At 37.0% G+C, this 23,573-nt stretch overlaps 1 protein-coding gene across 1 annotated transcript; it reads right to left on the bottom strand.

Annotated features, from left to right (window-relative positions):
- Positions 1-493: 493 nt before the first annotated feature.
- Positions 494-11,611, bottom strand: CPXCR1 (CPX chromosome region candidate 1). Its single transcript, XM_070501764.1, is given in 4 exon segments — positions 494-860; positions 10,748-11,240; positions 11,301-11,355; positions 11,357-11,611. Coding segments are annotated over 4 exon segments (1,170 nt in total).
- Between the last annotated feature and the right edge of the window lie 11,962 nt (positions 11,612-23,573).

Below are 23,573 nucleotides of genomic sequence, written 5' to 3' on the forward strand. Positions count from 1 at the left end.
AATGCTTGAGAGATCTATGCATTTATACATCTGAAAGTGGGTGGAATGGATCTCCTGGAGATGGTCGAAACAAAGGAGTAGTGGTGGCAGCTCCCCAAAATTGAGGTTCCAGTAATTGCAGGTGCACCAGTGAATAGAGGCCCCTGGAAGTGAGGTAATACCCCCTTATGGAGATCCCAGGAATCCAGGCAGCTCATGATCCTTGAGGTGCCAGGAATCAATGTGGGCCCACAACCAAAGGCTCCAGGAATCTCAACGATACCTGTGACCAAACCCCTGCCTTGGCAGTGTACCTTTGACATTGGCCCTTCCAGCAGTAGGGGCTGCATTCAAGACCCTGTTACCTCTGGCAGCGGTGGCAGTGTCCTTGATTTGAGATTCGAGGAATCATGCCAGTGCCCAAGACCAGAAGCTGCAGAAGCCACAATGGCACTTACAGTTCAGCCCCTACTCCTCCTCCAGCAGCAATAGGTGGCATCTGCAATCTGAGGCTTCAGGAGCTGCAGCAGTGCCTGTGAGCCAGCCCCAGGTGGTGGCACCACAACACCAGCTCTGCCAGCAGTAGGAGCTGCGTATAAGACCCTGGGCCCTCTGCAGGAGCAGCAGTCCCCAGGATCTGAGGTTCCAGGAACTGCACAAGCACCTGAGCCAAGAGGCTTTGGGAGTCCAGACAGTGCTTATTACCCAGATAAACCTCCTCCAATGGTTGTGGTGGTGTCACCCATGACCCTAGGCATCTGGAAGTCACAGCTACATCTGTGAACCCAGTGCCCCTGGCAGCGGCATTGCCAGCACCCCCAGAACCTGGGAGCAACAGCACAGGAAGCAAATGCAGTATCAGTGCACAGGCTGTGGAGAGCCTGTGGGGAACCAGGTAACAGCGACAGTGGAGCCCATGACCTCAATCATGCCCAGCAGAGGTGCTGGCAACTTTGGCTTCCCCACCCATAGCAGCTGTGCCTGTAGACCCAATAAACTAAGACATTGCAGATGTACCCAGGAATCTAGCTTGAGCCCTGCACTACACCTCCCCCAACTTCAGTGGGGGAACATGTGACCCAGGTGACACTGGAAGCAGCAGAGTTGCTCATAGCCCAGTGACCTCAGAGGTAAACCCCATGACTGCAGAAATATCATAAACAGCAAGGTACCAGTAACTTCAGAGGCACAAACAGCACAAGGGCACTGACAATGCCTCTGGAAGAGGCAGTGGAGGGTGGAAAGTACAGTCTCTCAAGCACAGCCAGAAGGAGCTCAGGATCAAGTAAACAAAGCCTTACCCAAACAAGACAGGTGTTTGCTAGCACAAATGTGCCAGTAGAAGAACAACTCATCAAGTACCATGAAGAACTATGTAACACAGTACACAGAAAGAAAATGACAACTTTCTAGAAACCAAACTTGACATCACAGAAGATTGAGATATAACTGATAGAAAATTCAAAATAGCTGTCATGAAGAAACTGAGTGAATTACAAGAAAACTCACAAAGACAGTTCAGTGAGCTCAGGAATAAAACTAATGAACATAAGGAGTACTTAACCAAAGAGATTAAAATTCTAAAAAAGAAAAAAAGCAAAAAGAAGTTCTTGAGCTAGAGAAAACAATAAATGAGATGCAGAATAAAGTTGAAAGCATTGGAAATAAAGCAGACCATATGGAAGAGAGAACCAGCAAGTTTGAAGCTGGAAATCTAGAAATTATTCAGGTGGAAGAGAAGAGAAAACTAAGATTTTTAAAAAATGGAGAAATTATCTGAGAAATATAAAATTCAATTAGGAAAAGTAATATAAGGATAATGGTTATCCCAGAAGGAGAAGAAAGAGAGAAAAGAGCAGAGAGCTTATTGAAAGAAATAATAGCTGAGAGCTTTCCAAACCTGGGGAAGGAACTGGATATAGAAATATATAAAGCTAAAGAACACCTAATTATCTCTGCAAAAAAAAGACCTTCTCCAAGGAACATTATATTAAAACTGTCAGAAGTAAATGACAAAGAAAGAATATTAAGAGTGGCCAGAGAGAAGAAAATAACCCACAAAGGAACACCTATTAGACTATCAGTAGATTTCTCAAACAGTAACTCTATAGGCTAGCAGAGAATGGAATGATATATTAAAAATATTAAAAGATAAAAACCTTCAGTCAAGAATACTTTACCCAGCAAAATTACACTTCAGATATGACAGAGAAAGGAAATCTTTCCCAGACAAACAAAAGCTGAGGGAGATCATTGCTGCTAGACCTGCTTCTAGGACACGGATTTCCTTGGTTCCACTTTTACCATTCTGCTTGCTCCACTTTGTCTTTTTTTCTGGTTTTTATTTTCCTTCACATTTTTTAAGAATACTTTTCGCAAAACTTAATCCTCCAAATTATGTTTTCTCTCTCTAATCCATTACTTCAATAATTCATCCATTTTCATGGTTTCATTCCCACCTCTGCATAGAGAATTTCCAAATATATATGTATAAATGTGTATTTACTTGACATATGACACTTATTTTTAACTGCAGCCAGATCATCTTCAGTTTAATGATTAATTGTGACCTCAGCCAATATATCCAGAACTGATTCCTCATCTCAACAAACTGGCACCAATTTCCATTCATTTTATTTTAGTCTAGTGGACCACTTTTCTTATGGTTCCAAAAGGAAGAAATATAGGTATAGTATTTGACTCTCACTACTTTTTATGCCAGGATTTTTCAATACCACTCACCAATGCCTGCCATTTTGTTTTTGGCCATGTTTATTGGATTATCTGTCCTTTTCTGTTCTTGCTGCCACCACTCGCCCTCATACCTGCATGACTACAATACTCTATTAGTTAGTCTTTATCTTTTATCCTCTATTCTCTTCTATTCTACAGTTCATACTGCAGACAGCAACATCTAATGACATTGCTACTGCCGTATCACATGACACTCTACAAGTGCTACTTTTGTCCAACTATCAGGTCCTACGATTTATGTGTGACTTCTAGGGCTCTCCACAAGTATGTCTATGCCTTCTAGCTAAAGTTATTTTTATAGAATACTAGTACTACAAGAAAGAATCATAGATATTGTATACTAGAAAGATATTTACTGCCTACTTGCCATCTAATATGAGCTAGTTTTCTCAAAAGGATTGACATGTGGGGATATATCAATTTTGTTCATGTTTTTACTTACTAAACTCCTCACATTATTTGAACATTCTGCCAGTCTCCTCATATCTGTATCGTGTCCATATTTTAAAGTTCATCCCTATCTTACTTATTATAAAGTTGTATTTCATACTTTGCTCATTTGTATTTTTCATTTTTTTGGAATTACTCTTGAAACATATTTTAGCACTTAAATGTTCTCTATTTCATATACGCAAGTTTTATCTTCCTAACTACCTTGTAAACTCATTGAATGACAGACTACCACTTATACATTATTGGTCCATAGATGTTGATGCCCTATAGGTGGTACAAATACCTCTGTTAGAAAACCAAATTACTTCAGTGGTGCACTAACATGTGAGCTCTATTTATTGAATCCTGACCAGGACTGTTATATTCACTGTTCATTTTTAGTAAGACAATCTATTAAGACTGATAAGGAGGGGATTGACCATCTGAAATTGTTTCTTCCCTACTGTCTGCTGTTCCTGAAATTGTTTCTCCACTTTTCTGTCTGTCACTCATTTTCGTATCCCCCACCCCAATTCTCAGTAGCCCCTCCAAGTTCCTTTCTCATCCTCCAACTTTTAGATCCTCCATCTTCAATCTACCTCCTTCAACTATAACCAATTCCTGAGTGCCATTTTTAAAAGTCCAATATATCCCTTTGTTCTCAAATTGTTATATTCTTTTAACCTTTCTTCTTTCAACCCTCTTCATACTTCATTCTAGGCCTTAATCTTCATGTTACATTCCTCCTTCAGCTCAAACTCTTTCCTAAGGTGGCTTTTATCTTAGTCCAAAAAGTCATACCTGTTACAGGCTCTCCATCTTTCAACCCAAACTCATACATCTCTTCCTTAGGTCCTCCCATTTTACACATCCCTAGCATTTTTTTTAGTTTTGGCCTCATCGTCATTGCAATCTCCCTCTATAATAGTCTTATATAAATGTATCAGTTGCAGATACCCAATCTCCTACTTTCTATTTCTGCATATTTCCTTGGCCAAAATTTTTCTTCAGACTGGAGTTCCATTTTTCCCATATAGTTTGCAGAATATTTATTATGGGTCCAGCTAAGCTTTAACGTTTTTATCCTTTCCTGCCCATGGCTACCCCTGAAACTTGAATCAGCAGATCAAGACCTAATTATCTTGCTATCCTTGAAGTTGCCAGTCAGTACTCTCCAACTTTGAGTACAGCTTTTTCTTCAGAGGACATTGCCCTATCCAAATTTCATATCTGTCTCTTTTTTATTACCCATTCATGTCTATTGTAAATTAATTAAGCAAAAAATTATTCAATTTAAATAAAACTATTGTGTAAAATAACACACGTATAATTTGGATATGGCAAATATCTTAGGTGGTTAATACCATTAACTGAAGTTTGGAAAATACTTTTCTTATTGTGCCTAACACAGAGTTATGCACATAGCAGGAACTCAGCAAAGTTGATTAGTTTCCCTTATAGATTTTATGTTTAATAATTAAACACATGAAGATTGAATGGATATGATTAGGAAATTGAATTCTTAATTTTTAGCTGCCCTCTCCTCAACAAAGTTGAAGGATTTTCAGGGTTCTCCTTTACTTGTATTGTCTTTTCAGGAAAGAAGAGATACAACACAAATAAGAAAGAAATACTTTCTTTGTGAAGAAAATAAATGAGTGCTATTTCTTATGAAATTGAATTGCCAGATTTCTTTACTGGAAATTTTAAAACTGATATGGATGAAAAATATAGAGAATGGAGATTTGTGGGAGGGTGATTATGTGAGGGAGAATTTTTTGTTGTTTCATCTTCCTAGTGGAGAAACTTAATCTGATATATATTTCTTAATATTCAATTTGTTCTAATGTAGTACACTTGGAAAACCTGTGCTGTTGTTTATGACTATCCAAATATGTGATCTATAATTTTCTAAATGTGTTCTAAGTGTACAAAACTACTCCCAAACATACAAACGAGAACAAAATGCTCAGTCTATCATAGCTTTTAATAACATCTAGAACAGTCTGTTAGAGTCTTTAAAAAAAAGATTTTACCTTGTAGCTATGACTTTTAAAGTTAGTGATTATCCATTTCCCTCTTCTGCTTCATGCATCGCAGATTTCCCAGATGGTTTACTCTTATTAAAACACCTGTCTATGCCTCTGAATCACATTCAAGTTAATGATTTTGACATCAGGTCATATTATCTCTTTTTGTCTCTGTTAATTTTCTTGCCTCCTTTCTTTGTTCCAAACTGTCTTAGATCAGGTTCACCAGAAAAAAGACTCTGAGATAGAGATTTATGTTCAGGAAATTTTTTTGTGTTTGTGGGGTAGAGTGGCATGCCACTGACAACAACACCTGTTAGAAAATGAAGGAAGCAGTATTATTTAAAGACAGAGTTCAAATGTGAAGCAGCTAAAAGACTAGACAATTTCAGGGGATCTCTGGAGCTGGGATGCACTTCAGTGATATCCTGAAATGAGGCAAAGGGGCAAAGATGTTATATCTTCTCATTGGCCAGTAATTGGATGTGGGCTGGTACTAGAAAGAGGATCTAACCTTGAGAGAGGCAGCTCCCCTGATTGGGGGCAATTACTAGGAAGGGACTCCACTGTGAGCGGCAGCAGTCTACAATCCGTGATGTTTGGAGAATGAATGTCTCAGTCCTCAAGAGGGATATCTGAGTGGCATACCAAGAGATATACCATAGCATCCACATGCAAAACCATGTCAAAATTTTTCTTTCCTCTTCCAGACTTAGGTTGGAAATTTTCTTTACACTTCCTTAGATGTCATCCGCTCTCACAGAGACTAAAACAAAGCAAATCTATATTATTAATATAGATATAATTATATATATATGAAGTGAGAGAGTATATTAAGAGTATGTATTTGTTGTTGTTACTCCATACTGTATGGTGACATAATCCTCTTTTAAGGGAAATCATTTAAAAATGTTGTTAGCAGTGCAACTATACTTTTATATTTACATACATTTCATGCACTACACATTTTTTATGCGACGATATTTTAATTATAACAACTTTATTGAAAAATGAATATTGGTTACACTAAAACATCACAAATAACTCTCTAAAAGGATATATTGCTTAATGCTTAGTAAAGATTAAAATACCATGCAACACCAAAAATATTAACATATTTCTTGAAACTTTAGCATTAGCTTTGAGCCTCTGATTTTCCCTACTCTATTCATAAATAAGTAATCTAGTATTTCTCAGTTAAATAATGCAAATCTCTTCCTTGCTCTGTTTTTGTTGTTGTTGTCCTTACTCTGATTGCCAGGTCCTTCTAAATGTTACCAAGAAGGAGTCTGTATATTCATGAGAATATCCAGATAAAGAGAAAGTTTTCTAATATTTTATTTAGTGAGAGTTAAGTCATATTTATATTCTATAAATACAGATTCAGAAGCAGTAACAGACATGTAACTTCTTCCATTCATAGAAGTAGTTGTTTGGTAAAGAACAGAATGATTCACTCCTCAATTACCCCAATGCTTCCTTCATTAACCTGTGTGTACTTACACATTCATACAAATATTTCATCCCAGTTAACCCCCTTACACTCTCAACGATGTTGTGCCTGGAGTCTATTGAAGGAATAGAAGGTGTCACCCGGTTAAAAATAACAAAATTTAGTTAAAAACGATTTTATTCACGCAGCTTTCTTTCAAATATCAAGAACTGTGCACAGTTTGAGATTTTCCCAGGGTAAAATCTTGAAGTTGGACTGCCATAGTTTCATAGATTCTAACATAGGACATGAGATTCCAGGGTTAGAGACAAAGAATTTTATTACTCATGGCAAAGCAGGCAGCCTGAGCTTTATATTTGCATCGTTGCCCCTTGCCTTCCAAGTCATGCAGGGGTGATGCAAAGTGGCACAGGTAAATATTGTGCACATAGTGGGTTTGTGTCATTAGTGAGGAACGTAGAGTTTAGAAAACTCCCAATCTTATAAGAGGGCTGCTTGCAAACTTGCCCAACATTTGCCTTTGGGGGTGATATTATGTTTAATATCCTGGTTAGGAAAGAAATCTAATCTACCCTCTGCTCTAGAGGGAGATACTATCTATAGCTTCCAAGGTTGTTTGCTGTACAAACACCTGTGAAAAGTTATGAACAACAGCTGCCAGTGCCTCTTCACAATATGTAGAAACAGGGCAAATTTTATCTAAACAAACCACCCATCAGCTAGTGTAAACTACAGTAAGTCAGAAAAGTTTGAGAATTACACATTTAAACCATAGTTAGGCTAATGACCACCTTCCTTTTCCTCAACCCAGATAATAAGAATACTAAGAATATAGCAATAACAAGAACAGTAAATGATCCTTCATCAAATCTATAGATAATTCTAATCATTACTTTATTATACAATAAGGACTCTATTTTTCTTAGCTGATTACTAGATGGAATAAATTATAAATGTTTGTTACCCAAGTTTTCCTTTTGAAAAATGAATGTATTGTGAAATTGTTTAATATCAGTTGTTAGCATCATAATAGTCAAACTTTATAATAAAATTTGTAAGCTGATTTCAACATGATTTAATTAAATAATTTCAAATTGACAATTGAGCAAATTCCTGACTACATTGTGTTTTAATATATGATATATTTCATACATGAAAATTGAATAATAATAGTCTGCTTAGAATTGAAAGCTATTTTCTTTAATATGAATGACTGTAGTCTTACTATATAAATCCACAGTTTGGGAGCTTTCATATCCTAACTCTGATGCAAAAACAAATCCAAAATCAGACTCAGAGACGCCTGTATTCTCAGCTCCTTTATTTCTATTGATTAAAGTGAGTCATCTCAGATTGTTCCTATGGAAAACGAATAGTATTAGACACTAAATGTACCAATGGAATTGGGAATAAAATCAATTATTATTTGCAAGTACACTTTTGTTGTGATTTTAGATTTCCTAGAATATTTTTTCATGCTTTCAATTTAACTTTTAAAGTATCTTGCATAAATTAGAATAAAACTATTACCATATGTTTGATGCAGTTTCATTCTTTCAAAACCCTGGAATTGTTTTGATTAAATATGTCTAAAAACATAACTTACCAAGAGATATTCAATACACTGATGACAGATAAATAATATGAGGCAAACAGAAAAGTTCATTATAAGATACATTTTTGAAATAAAATATAAGAATATAGTCTTCAATTCTAACTAGTCAAAATTTCAGAACATAAAAATATAAAAGGCTGCCATTTTCAGAGTTCTATAAGCTTACTTATTCTAAAAATGTATTCTACCCTGTGTTGAGTATATAATTTGCTGGTCTTGATGATGTTAACGTAAACTATTATTATAGAAGTTAGTTACTGTGTGTATATGAAGTAAAGGCAATATCCTGTACCTATATTTTAAAATATAATGTTCTGTGAAGAAATTCTGAAAATTACTAATGCAATCATAAAAGGAATAAAATACATGCTTGTTCCTCTATCTTTGGGAAAAAATAAGTACACCTGTGAGGTGTTGAGTTAGTTTGCAAATTTTTAAAGACAGATAATCTTTTTAAACATTGAACTGCATTTCTCATTCACTTTTTTCTAGGTATAAACTTGCTTTCCATCTCCACAGAAGTTGAAAACATCTTTCAAGTGGGCTGCTAGCAAAGGATATATCTAGGATTCTTTATTTTAGAATATTCTGATTTCACTATTCTGTCCTAACTCATTCTTACTTATCATTTCTAAAATTTTAACTCAAGAGATACCTTTGTATTTATGACAAAAATGTGAGTAATATTCAGTTCAACTAGTTTTTTCTGCATTTGAATAATATTTTCAAATTTTTTGGAGGTGTGTCAGCTAAAATGTGGATTCTACGGATAGTACTATGACAGCGATAAATACTACTTTTTAAATCCAATTGCTATTTTCATTTTATCTTCAGTTAGGAAAAATGACAAACAAAAGATTTTTTGTATTTTATTTTTATTGACATCTACCTGATGGCTTGCAGTTTTGTATAACTACGTGTCATATCTCATTTGCTTTAATGAGATAAAAATTCAAATAGCATGTATTTTTAAAAATGGAGAAACATTTGATATAGTTGCCTGTATTGTCTTAATCCGTTTAATTGTTCACCTTGTTCACTGTTGACACTGAATAATTGTATCTGGAAGCAGCAAATTTACCTCCAGATGAACAAATTTGACCTGTCTCAGATATAGCATAATTATCCTCTGCATCATGAGAGTTGAAGGATTTATGTAGTGCAGTATATCTATGGATTAAATAAATTCTATATGTTATTTTATACATACTTATTCAATAAGGTATAATATGCAACAAGCCTCCCAGTAAATTCCAGCTATATTACCTTATTATATGATAACAACAATATGCACTTGCTAAATGTGTGACCTGCGAAAGTCATTCACTTACCTGGAAACTGTTTCTATACATTTAATTTTACCATAAAAATGCATACATGTAAGATTATTGTGAAGATTAATTAACACATCTAATGATCTTACCATAGTGCTTCACACATAATGGGTGACCAATAAATATGAGTTGACTTAGAAGTGTAGCTATGGAGTCTACCTTTAAGTTTTACGACTACACAGATCAAAGGAAAGAAGAGGTACAAAGTTTGAGCTGTAAGTAGCAAGACAGGAAATTCCTTAAATATGTGTGGGCAATGTGCATATATACATGGGGGAATGGAAAATTTGGGTGGTGATGGTAGGCAATAGTGATGAAGCTTCACTTCATCTTGGATAGCTTCATCTATCCCAGAAAAAAATGATTACGGTTGTATGCTACCAGTTTATTTGTTCCTTTCTATCTCAAATTATTCCACTTCTACCACAATATTTTCTTTTTATGAGTTTTTATTTGGAATCATCAAAATTATTATCTGAATGTAGCATATTTATAATACTTGCACTGTTTTTCTAGGCACAGGAATTTTTACCTAGTTGTAAGCATACAATGCAACTTTCAATGCCTTTAAAATGATTTTTATTGAATTTATGGAGAACTTTTCAGATATTAAATTTAGCAGAGTCTTTAGAAACATCTGGTGGAACTTTATCTAGCCCTCTCATATATGTTTGCTATCACTGTCAGGATCCTGTGAACTTGGAATCTGATAATATTAACAATATTCTTATCTGCAGAAATGGATGTTGAGAAAGTGCAAACATTTTCTTAGTTCAGTTGCTGACCCAATACAGATCAAGGACCTGATATTTTGATGATCCATTTGTACTAGTACAGTATAAAAAGACGTTTTCTTACGAATTGTCCTCTTTTCTCAAAGGTGTTTCTTCCCGAGATATCCTATTATTTTGTGCTGCTTTCTGCAACTCTATCTAAAAATTTAAAATTTATGTCCATACAATTTCGTCTCAATTTGGTAGTCAAAATATGAATTTTTAGAAGTTAAATTTTAAAATATATTCACCTCAATTGAACTTAATTCCAAGGAAAGCTACAAAAATGCTGTCTAAATTCATCCAAATTGTTGAAACTACGCCCACAGATAGGACATAGGTATTTCCAACACTTATTGTTGTTTATGACCACAAACTTCCTATTATAGTGAGATCTCAAATGATCCTCAAAATCTTTTCCATTAAATGTGCCTTGGATTTGGGTTGATGGGACACAGAACACAGGCCTTGCAAAAATGTGGAATTCATCCTTCCCTTTAGTATCAGTTGACTTGTAAAATTTCCCTGCTGTAAGTCTCTCAATGACGGTATGGTAGTAGTACATCTTCAAAGGTCTTCTCAATATTATGGCCTTCTCCACGTGGGTGAGGACATTCTGACGAGGAAGAAATGCTGTATATTTTTGCTTTACCCATACGGTATTTTGAAGACTTGCAGGCTGAGAGAAATGCCTCCCACACAGCAGATGGTGAATCATTCTTCTCATCTCGTGATTGTTGATGAATGGATTTCTCCATGAAATTGAGAGTTGGAGAGGAATTTTGTAATTTATGATGCTATGACAGAAATTACTTGTTTTCATCTCCACTTTTCCTGAGTAGAATCTTGTTCTATTAGTTAAGGGATTGTTTTTATCAATTTTTACTAGTGGGATATTCAGATAGATAATTCTTTCTAATCCTGAGGTGAGAAAGATCCATTTTCTAGGAATGGGGATCTGAATGAGAAGGCACTCTTCCTTCCTTGTCTTCTTTTTGAGGATGTTTTTGAGTCTTCTCTATTTTAAGCTCATTGTTTTCTGCTACTTGAGGAACATCATGCTCCTGGGAGGTTGGTGTGTCTAGCTCCCTGTTCACTGGGTTGCTTTCCATCTGAGAAATTATATTAGAATCAGCAAATAAAGGCTGAATATTGGTACTACAGTCATTTGGTGCCTCATTTTCTGGATTTCTGAGAGCATTGTCAGCTGGATCACTTCTTTCTTTAGTAAGAGAAGTCATTCTGGGTTCTATTTATGAGAAAGACGAAGATCTATTAAATTGAGGAATACTCCACTTCATAAGAAGTCATTCCTTAGTCCTGGCAAAAAGCATGTGGATGTGTTATTCCAGAGCTTTCTCACATCTTTAAATAAATATATATTTTTTGAACCTTTAATATCAGAGTCCCATACCCACAAAATAAAATAAGAAAAATCAAACCTGAGGGCAAATATGACTCCTATTAAATAGATATTCTCATTACTTGGTTCTGCAACTTGTACAAACTTGCAGTAATATAAACTCTCTTCTGGCTAATATAGAAATGTACTCTTCACACTACAGTACATATAGTTCCCAATAGAAAGCCCAATTATCCCCTTTTGGATGGTGAATTAAATAGAATTTTTATTTAACAAGATAGATCTGAATTACTGACCTGGGATTTTAAAATGAGACCATAAAGTAGAAGGCAGTCTTTTATAAGTATATATGTTTAAGAGAGAATTAAGACCTACATGAAAATGAAAAGGTTGAATTCGTATGAAGAACAAGCTATTCTTTCCTTGGAATTTTTCCTTTGTTTTATTCTTTCATCTGTTCTTTCTAAGCAATATCTATGCAAAGAGCAGCAATTATGAGTTATGTGGGAGGGGAAGGCAGAGCAGGTAAGAGAGGGAAGTTGAACAGTAAAGTCCAAACTCTGGGGCCAGCTCAGTGGCACAGCAGTTAAGTTCACATGTTCTACTTCTGTGACCTGGGGTTTGCTGGTTCGGATCCTGGGTGTGGACCTACATACCACTTGGCAAGCCATGTTGTGGCAAGCATCCCACATATAAAGTAGAGGAAGATGGGCACAGATGTTAGCTCAGGGCCAGTCTTCCTCAGCAAAAAGAGGAGGATTGGCAGCAGATGTTAGCTCAGGGCTAATCTTCCTCAAAAAGAAAAAAGACTACATTCTGAGTCATTTATTAAAATATCTTTCAAATTCACCATTTCCTTTTCATTTTCATTGCCTCAGCACTAATCAAGCTGATAATCACATCATGCTTGCTTTACTGCTGATAGCAGCTGATTTCCTCATTCCAAAGTCTTGGCTCACTCTTCTCCTCTTTCCTGCGCCTTTCCTCATGTCACATACCTGCTCAAACACCTTCAGTGGATACTGATTCTCTGAACCATATAGCTGCTATTCCTTTCTATGAGGGGAACTGGGACAATCTGAGTTGGAAGATTTCTCCTAAGTAGAAAGATGGATAGGGAAGTTTCTTACTGAAGGCGATGGTGGGGAAAGGCAAATGCAAGTGGACTGAAAGAAATCTCGAGGAAGTTGCAAAATTAACAAACAGGGCTTCCATTTTTTATGTCTTGCTTTTATGAGCTAATCTAGACAGAATTTATGTATATGTCAGGTGAATTTAAAGACATAAAGTGGCATAGGCCTTTATCTCATACTTCAGTCTTCAGAGCCCGTCCATAATCTGACCCCACTGCCCTGTGCAACTTTCTTTTCTCTATTCACTCAGCATGAGTTTTTTGTTCTAATACTGCTGGTCTTTTTGTTATTTCATACTCATATTTAACTTAAAATTTTATCTTTAAGTATTTTTTTCCAAAATTTGATGTTAATTCAAGTGTAACTATTTTTCTCTCAAACAGACTTTAAATTTTTTACTGAGCACAGTGATCACATTGAGATTTCATTCTATACGTTCCACTCTAGTGTTGTTCTAGTAGTCATGGAATTTTACACTCTTCGTCTCCCCCTACTTTTAAGCACTGTATTCTTTGACTTCTGCTACCATGAGATTGTTTGTTACTCTTCTGCTTCCTTTATCTTTATCTAACTTGTCTTTGTTTTACTTGCTTTTTATTTTTTTTTTACTCTTCCTAACATTTAAATGTAGGTATTCCTGAAGACTTATTTCTTTATCCTCTAGTCTATTTTTTCATATTCTCTTCTTCAATGTCTTCATACTCTCCCCAAATTTCAAGGAGTGGGTCCTTGCTGAGCTTAAGTGAGTTTGATCTGTTCCAGACTGTCAGTTAGAGAGGCTCTACCAGGATATCTCAGCAGCTACAGAGTTATAATCAAGGGAAGACAATGAACAGTCTACATTTTATCAGATGTCTAAAATAACAAAATTGGACTCACTAAGTTTGAGGATAGTGTGACTGATTGCTTTTTAGTAAGGCTGAGATCCTGTAGTTTGGTGGGAACTCTAGTTCCTATTGGTCATCTAGATCTTGTCAGATGCACCCTGAAAACAAATCAAGATATTTTCATAAAACAGATAGAGACTCATCAGCTCCTGCGCCTTTTACCTTCAAGTAAAATCCTTATTCTGCTTTGCCCTTTGGTAAAGGCTTCCACTTCCACATCCCAGGCTATGAGATTCCTTGTTCCCTTACACATTCTTCCCTGGCATTTCATAGAAGAACTATCCAATGCATATGCCTCTATCTATCACACTTATTTTTGCTATTAAAATATATTAAGATGGGTCGGTCTACAGGGCGTAAATGATATTTGAAGGCTTGTTGTGCTCTGCAGAGAAGCTACACCAGAAATCTATGTACTTAGGGTCATTATTGTTCATTTAAAAAATAAGTCCTCATTGAAATTGCTCAAGAAGCATACGGGTTATTCTATTCAACATCTTCATCTTTATCTTTTAATGCCTGAATTTGTGTTTGGAAATAGCCAAGAATCATATGTCTTCTTCCTTACTTGATCATTTTCTAATTACTCAGCCAAATATGTACATGTTTATGTAATACAGTAATACTGTCTTCTAATCTTTTTTTTCCTGTTCTCTATTCTTTATATTTGATTTTATTTACTCAATTAGGGCATTTATTCATTATATATAATCTATATTTAATTATATATATAATATGATACTGGATATATATTTTACTGAAAGCAGCATTTCCCTGTTTATTAGACAGGAAACCAAAATTGTATTTCACAAAGATAAATGTAAATGTGCCTGATAGCTTTTAAAAATATAATGTTTAAAATAAGACACATTTTGAGTTGATCATTGGGCCCTTGAGGAAGTACAATATTACAGTTATATCTTTATAAAGAGTGATATAAAATGAAAAGTGTAACTAAATACCAGAGTTGGTGTTTTTAAATATTCTCCCCTCTGACAGATTTTTACATGCAAGGCCTGTTGAAGTTGTATACATACCTATATGTATGTTTGTTACTTCTACCAAAAATTTAAAAATTTTACACTAAATTGCATTAAGGATTTATCAGCTCAGTCAAAATTTCTGTACAGGAATTGAATGTCTCATCTTTCTCTTGTGACAAACTCTCCAAGATACACTTTCACATTATCTTGGATGAAAAGTCCTCATTTAACATGTGTCTTCTGAGCCCCAAGCACTTATGAGTGTCAGGAAACCCCTCATGTGCCCCAATGTCTTCATTGGAGGGAACTTAACTTCTCTTGTTTCCTCCAAATTTGTTAATTTTACTTTTAAAATGCATTTATCATGCCAAAAAATTTTAGCGATAAATAAGATGGGGTGCTTTTCTCCATTTGAGGTATATGCACAGAATCACATGTGAACATATTGAAGGCCTGACCCAAAGAACAAGTCTCAGAGTCGCATCTCTATCAAAGGATCATAAATCAAGCAACCAAAGTTAATTTCAAAATAATTTTAAACACTATAAAGTGGATCTATAGACTAAAATGTACCTATTAAGATCCCGTATATTTTCCTTTTCATTTTTAACTTACCATTTACCTCCACTCTCAGTAGGATAAATCCCTCCAAAAGACGTGCTTCACTAGGCCAAACCTGCCCTCCTCCTTTCTTTCTGCCTTCTACCTCCCCATTTATAGCTCTTTTGATTCTGCATCACAATGTCCACAGAACTTGGCAACCCAGCAACCCAACAGAACCCTCTGCATAGGGGAGGAGGAGGGAATAACCGCAATGGCAAATCTTGAATCATTTTTACACAGCAAGGGGAGTAAACGCTGGGAATACCCAGAACTTCATAATTTTTGACTCATTACAGATAAAATCTTAACTATATGCTGTTCTCAAAATTGAAGCAGCATGCAGATAGGATTGCCAGATAAAGTACAGGACACTCAGTAAAGTTTGAATTTCTGATAAAAAATGAATACTTTTTTAGTATAAGTCTGTACCAACTATAGTCAAATTTGTTTGGGTACTTGCTTGTTTTGGGATTTGGGCATTGTTTCTCTGAAACTCAAATTTTACTGGGCATCCTATATTTTTGTCTACTAAATCTGGCAATCTTACCTTGAGATAATATATGGCTGATTATTCCATTTTATTAAGTTGGTTTCCAAACTTTTAATTGTCTTTACATCATTTGCCTGGTCTTCCTTTTTGTTGGTTTAGATGAATATTTTATTTTCACTGCCTAACTGCTTTTCCTTTATTAGCTTCCAATCATCAAACAGTAGGGATCCTTACAGTCTTTGACTACCTTTTTGACTATTATCAATGTACTTTTACTTTGATCATATCTCTAGATCACTTCTAATTCCCATCTGCTGTTGGGTTGGGTCAAGTTGAAAATTTTCCTGATACATCTAAGGCCATGAGGCTCAGAGGGGATATGAGAGTTGAGTTTCACTCATCTAGGGTAAAGGCTACCCTTGGGCACTATAGAAGGTGAATGATGAGAAATCTTAAAGCCACAGGGTCAATATAGGGCCTGGGTAGAGACAGGAAGTCAAATTGTGGCATCAAAATCAAACCACTTGTTCATGACAAAGGACTAGTAGAGTGCAAAAATAAAAATCAAGTGTATCAGGATTCTCCAGAGAAACAGAACCAGATATATATATATATCTATATCTATATATATATCTATATATAGATATATATACACATACTTATATTTCTCCAGATAAACATAACTATATCTAGATAGATAGATATAGATATAGATACAAATACAGATATATAAAAAGAGATTTATTACAAGGGATTGGCTTACGTGTTTATGGAGGCTAAGTCCTGCTATCTTAGCTGCCATCTGCAAGCTAGAAGCCCAGGAAAGCCTGTGGTGTAGGTCCAGTCCAGCCCCAAAGCCAGAGAACTAGAAGAGTTGATAGTATAAGTCCCTGTCTGAGTCTGAACACCCAAGAATCAGGAACTCAGATGTCCGAGGGCAGGAAAAGATGGATGTCTCAGCTCAGGAACAGAGCATGTTTGCCCTTCTTCTGTCTTTTTGTATTATCCAGGTCATCAAGGAATTGGATGATATCCATTTGCATTGGTTAGGGCAATCTTCTTTATTCAGTCTATCAATTCAAAAGCTAGTTTATTCCAGAAAACCCTCACAGACACCCAAAGAAATAATGTTTTACCAGCAAGCTGGGCATCCTTTAGTCCAGTCAAGTTGACACATAAAATTAAGCATTACAAGTCCACACCTCGTCACACTGACACCCATATACATCTTTCTAAACCATACTTAATCTCCAAATAAAGACAATAACAAGGTCATAATTCTACCAAACGTGATATAATTACCCTGCATACAACTAAAAATGTGCTAATCTCTTCCGTAAAAGAGGAGGTAAAACCCTTGAGTGATATTTACTCTTCTCTTGATATCCCATAACTTAAATAATATTATGTAATGTTAACAATACTTAAACACTGATATAAAGTCAATACATCTTATGTTACATGATAAGAGAATAAGAGGGAAGAAAACAAAAATATTTGACCTATATGTGTATATATACACACAAATATACTCATAATACAATAAGGAGGAAATGCTCATGACAGTTACAGTATTCATTTCTGTAACTTGCCACATGGATGTAACTGACATTTATAACTATCTTTTTCTACTAATCATTCTGAATTTTATTTGCCTTCAGCAAGTACCTCAGCTAGTCGTGGTTCTTTACCTGGTAGACTGACTCAAATTTTCACTCCTGAAGGGTCTAGGCAATTTGTAGTCCTTCCTGAATTGGGTTGTTATAGTTTTCCATAGACCTTAATCACAGTGCATTGTAACACTAATAGAGGCCCCTAAGAGATCTCCTGTATTCCAGACACACTCTTCCCTACTTCCATTGTGGAATAGTAGTCCGATTTTCCCTTGGTAGTCAAGATCGGTATCCCCAGAGAACACAGTAACTCCATTCTTTGCCTGTTGATTCAGAGGCATGAGGAGCCATAAGTGGCCAGGTGGCATTATTAACTTCTAGTTCAATGGAATCATTGTCGTGTCTTCTGGTGGAAACATTCCTTGCTCTGGAACTAAGACCACTAGACCAGTAGAACGTAAAGTCATGGGAACAGGAAGCAAAAATTTTGCTAATGGGTCACTAGGGCTAATAGTCAATGGTGCCACTCCCATTTCCACCCCTTGACTTCTGGACTTGTGAATTCTGACTATTGGAGAAAGAGCACCATTTATTGGCCACTGACTCAGAGCACATGCAGCCTTCTGGAGAACCTTGCCTCAGCCCTGCAAGGTATTGTCAGCTAGCTGGCTCTGTAACTGAGTCTTAAAAAGACCATTCTACTGTTCAGTCAAGCCAGCTGCTTCAGGACGGTAGGGAACATGATAAGACCAGCGAATTTCATGAGCATAAACCCATTACTGCCCTTCTTTTGCTGTGAAATAAGTGCCTTGATCAAAATCAAAGCTGTATGGAATACCACAATGGTGGATAAGTCATTTTGTAAGTCCATGGATGGTAGTTTTGGCAGAAGTATTGCATTCAGGAAAGGCAAATCCATATCCAGAGTAAGTGTCTATTTCAGTAAAGACACGATACTGCCCCTTTCATGATTGAAGCAGTCCAATATAATCAAACCATGAACAAGTAGCGGGCTGATTACTCCAGGGAATGGTCCCATATTTAGGGTTCAGTGTTTGTCTCTGTTGCTGGAAGATTGAGTACTTAATGATAGCTGTAGCCAGGTTGGCCTTGGTAGTGGAAGTTGATGTTACTTAGCACATGCATAAACTCCATCCCTGCCACCATGACCACTTTTTAAATTAACCCATTGGTTAATAACAGGAGTGGCTAGGGAAGAAGCTGACTGGTGTCCAAAGAATGGATATCTTATCCACTTGATTATTAAAATCCTCTTCTACTGAAGTCACGCTTTGGTGGGCGTTTGCATGAGACACAAACATTTTCACATTTTTGCCCATTCTGAGAGGTAACTATTCCCCAAATTTCTTTGTCACTAATTTTTCAATCATGTTCCTTCCAAGTCCCTGACCATCCATACAAACCATTGGCCACAGACCATGAAGCAGAATATTTGCATGTCTAGTCTTTCCCCTTCCAAGTGAAGTGCACAACCAGGTTCACTGCCCAAATAGCTGCCCAAAGGGGTGGTTTTCCTTCAGTACTGTTCCTCAGGGATGTTCCAGAGAAGAGCTGTAGTGTTGCAGATATCCACAGTCAGATAGTGCTTACATATCATGAAGAACCATCTGTAAACTAGGCCCAAGTCTTCTCTTTCTCTGTTAACTAATCATAGGGAAAACCCCATGAGGCCATAGGCGCAGAGAAGAGAGAAGGCATTGTAGTAGGAATGGGGACCACGGGCATGTGGTACCCTTCTTTATGTAACTTACTTGTGCCCTCAGAGCCCACTTCGGCCCCATCACATTTATACTATTTATAACTTCAATCACCATTGGTTCTACTGGATTATATCGCCCAAGTGGCAGAACTGTTTACACAGCAGCCTGAACCTATTCCAAAGCCTTCTTTTGTGGAATATATTGTCTCCAAACTCCAAAGAGGCATACTGGGCATTGTTTCTCTTTCTTGGTTGCAAGAAGGGTCAGATGCAACAACTTACCATTTACCTTAGAAGAAACATCTCGATATGCCCCAAACCACTGGACCCCTACATATTTTACTGAGTCAGAAGGCCACTGAATTTGAATTGGATTTACCTCCCAGCTTCTGGCATGCAAATATCTTACCAATAAGTCTAGAGAGGTTACTACTTCTCACTCGCCAGGTCCAATTAGCATAATATCATCAATGTGATGGAGTAATTGATAACTTGTGGATGGGAAAGGTGATCAGGATCCCTGCAAACTAAATTATGACGTAGGGCTGGAGAGTCGATGTATTCCTTAGGTAGGACAGTAAAGGTCTATTACCAGCTTTGCCAGCTGAAAGCAAACTGCTTCTGGTGGGCCTTATGGAAGTCAGGTGGCCAAGGGAGTTTTAGCTCAGGTCTATCTCACAATGAGTTACTGAACGTGTCCTGTGGTTATTTCCCCAGTTCTAGAATGCATAATTGGAAAAGACATCCTTAGCAGGTGGCAGAACCCTAACATTGGTTCCCTGACTTACATAGTGAGGGTTGTTACAATGGAAAAGGCTGAGTGAAAGCCATCAGAACTACCTCTACCTAGGAAAATAGTAAATCAGAAGTAATACCATATCCCTGGAGGGATTGCAGAGATTAGTGCCACCATCAAGGAAAGATGAAAGTGGTGGTGAAAGATGCAGGGTGGTGATTCTCCTCACACCCTTATTCAGTTGTCCTATTTGGCCTGTGCAGAAGACAAAACTTGAAGAATGACAACGGATAATTATAAGCTTCACCAGGTGGTAACTCCGATTGTAGCTACTGTACCAGATGTCGTTTCATTGCTTGAGGAAATTAACACATTGTCTGATACTTGGTATGCAGCTATTGATTTGGCAAATGCCTCTCTGGTTTAAATAGGACATCTATCTTCTCCTGCCCTTGACATTGGCACTCCTGGTTCTTAGACCTTCGGGCTTGGACTGAAATTTACACCGATGGCTGTCCTGGTTCTCAAGCCTTAGTGATTGAACTGGAACTGCACTATCAGCATTCATGGGCTCCCTGCTGGCAGATGGTAGACAATAGGATTGCTCAGCCTGCATAATCATGTGAGCCATTAGCATAGATCTAGAACTCTATTGATCACCTGACATCTATAAGCCCCTACTCTGATTAGTGTACTACAGGGACATTTTAGCGATCCTGAAATTAGTGTCAGTTCAGAGTCAGTGTCAAGTCGTCCCTAAAACTTCCGATTATTTCCTTTTCCCCAATGTAAAGTTACCCTAGTAAAAAACCATAGGTTCCTTGGGAGAAGACTAGATAAGAGATTAAAAGTATAAAATTTCTGTAGTTACCAGGATCTTTTCTGAAGGGGACCCATTCAAAGGGTTCTGGTTCTGTAAACTGGCTCAAGTCTGGTAATTGCTTGAGGCAATGTGATTCTTTTTTTATAATTTGAGTTACTTTTTTTTTCACTTGATGAAGAACTTTTCTACTTATACAGATCAAATAAGAATTTAGTAGGCCTACTAGCTATTTCACTTCTAAAAACAGCATTGTTAACTATCCAATGCCATATGTCTGCACAAGTCAGACTATTCTGATTTATAATTTAACTCTGATGTCCGTTATGATAATCATGTCGACATTGTGTTTGGCAGTTGAGTGTCACCATTTGGTCTCTGCCACCCTAGGTTCCAATTATCCCTACTGCATTTAGATTTCTCAATTAAATGACATCAGTTCCAACAGTGAGATCTGGCCTATGCAGAAAAGCCATCACAGATCTCTACAAGGATACTGGAGCTCCCTTCCCGAATTTATTCTTCACAATATTCATGAAAGATATGTCTTCTGGACCCTCTCAGTGTGTGTGAATAGGTTTTAAATGACAAATCCATTCGACATTCCAATTTCTCTAAGCTTCTGAATCCTTTTTTTCATATTAAACCAAGGCAGGTTTAGCATTTCCATTTCACAAACAATGGGTCATCTTTTGTTTCATGTTTCAGCCAACCAAACAAACAGATAGAGCTCTTTCTAACTTCCTTGAGCTTCAACATCAAATGTAGAATCTCTGCTTAGTGAGCACATATCAATTACTTTGGCCTGACCCAACTATGTTGCTTCCACCATTATCCCATACCCTTGGAATCCATTCCCACACATGTTCCCTGGTTTTCTGTCTGTATGAATAGAAGACCTAACCAGTTCTTTTGGAGTATAGCACATCTCCTCATGGGTAATACTTTGTATCTCACCTTTAGGGTCCTACTGGAACTTGAGTCTATCTAGTTATAATCTAGAAGTGGTGGTAGGAGTTGGTTCTAAAGAGAATCAGCATTGTCTTGCATAGCTACTGCCTCAGGTGAGGCCATTACCATTTCTTCAGGCAATGAAGGGTTAATTCCCTCAGAGGGAGGTAGAAAGGCAAATAATACTGTGGGTGGATGGGTCGATATCGCTGGGAGTGGGGAAGCCACTACTATAACCACAAAAAAGGGGTCTTCTACTTGCTGCAAAGACAAGTCAACAGTCAAGAGGCAAGGTGGTGGGAAAGAAAGGGTATTTTTATTATAGCTTGCTGGCAAGGGGGAAGACGGTGGACTAGAATGCTAAAGAACCATCTTAAAAGTACAAAATTTTGAAGCAGTTATATGGGGCAAATGGGCTGGGAAAGGGGAGTCTTGGAATGTTGACCATCTGGTGTTGTAGGCCTTGAGACTCCAGATCTCCCCTTTCTCTTGTCACCAGTGATGGATATCAGCATAGGGCTTTTTTTCCCAGAGGTTGTTAAAACCCGGGAAAAACTTAAAGAACAAAGTTATCGCCTTATCAGAATAGGGAAGTCTACGTGTAAGCCAAGGCTACGAAAATAGCAGAGCATATATATTTCTCACAAGCAGATGCATACTTATCTAGATTATGTGCAAACAAAAGCATTACTGACAAGAAAAGGGGATATCTTATGGATCAGGATCATTTATAGTTCTAACATGGTTCCCTTCTATAAGATAGCTTCCTTTATGCTAACCTATGTTAACCAATGGCTGTATTTGTCCTAGCTATTTAGGCAGTATTAACACTGCCCCTGGGTTGAGAAAGCCAATTCTGCTGGGGGTGTGGAGGCCAATTCCACTGGGGTCAATGTCCCTAGCTTCGTCAATTTCTTCCCACATGTCTCTATCCAATGCATAGGATCCCATTCTTTCCAAATCAATGCCCTCACTTTAATGGTAGACACCTTGTGAGGCCAGGAGTTCAGCTTGTCTTGCAATTTGGCCAGTCACAGAGTGAAGCTGTGCATTTGATTTTCAGCATTTTCAGCCCTGCAGCTGCAGGAGCTGTGGGACTCTTTTAGGACACACAAAGATCTTAGATCTGTTATATGGCATTTTAACTTGGAATTTGAACCCCTGCATTCATCCTTTTCTTTCACTACTTTGTCCCTTAACATCCAGAGCAATCAACCGGTGTCATTAGTTTTCCAAAAATCTTTGAAAGTGTCATAACACTTAGCTCCTTGCTTCTTATAAGTGGCTGATTAGAAGTATCCAATGAAGATATTTTGCTCATCTCTATAAATAGTTCATGTTATTGACTGTTAGTGCTCTCTTTACTATTAGAAATAGGGTCTTTATCATTTTAAAATTTAATCAGATTAGAGAGTCAGTTCCAAAACTCCAGAAACAATTCAGAAAACTCATTCTTAAAGGTCTGTTCCTCTACAATACTCTTGGTATCAAAATCTGTATTAGTTAGGGTTCTTCAAAGAAACAGAACCAATAGGATATATCTATATATATATAGAAAGAGATTTACTATGAGGGATTGTCTCACATGATTATGGATGCAGCAGAGTCCCATGATCTGACATCTATAAGCTGGAGGCTCAGGAAAACTGGTGGTACAGTTCTAATCCAAACCTGAAGGCCTGAGAACCAGGTGTGTCAATGTTTGAAGGGAGGAGAAGATGTTATGTTGTAGTTCCAGCACAGGGAAAATTTGCCCTTCTCTGCCTTTTTGTTCTACCTAGACCCTCAAGGGATTGGATGATGCCCTCCTGCATTGTTGAGAACAATCTTTTTTACTCACTCTACTGAGTAAAGAAGATTCAAATGCTAATTGCTAATTAATTGAATTAATCATTCAAATGCTA

The sequence above is a fragment of the Equus asinus genome, chromosome X, assembly GCF_041296235.1.
Source record: "Equus asinus isolate D_3611 breed Donkey chromosome X, EquAss-T2T_v2, whole genome shotgun sequence".
Lineage (NCBI taxonomy): Eukaryota > Metazoa > Chordata > Mammalia > Perissodactyla > Equidae > Equus > Equus asinus.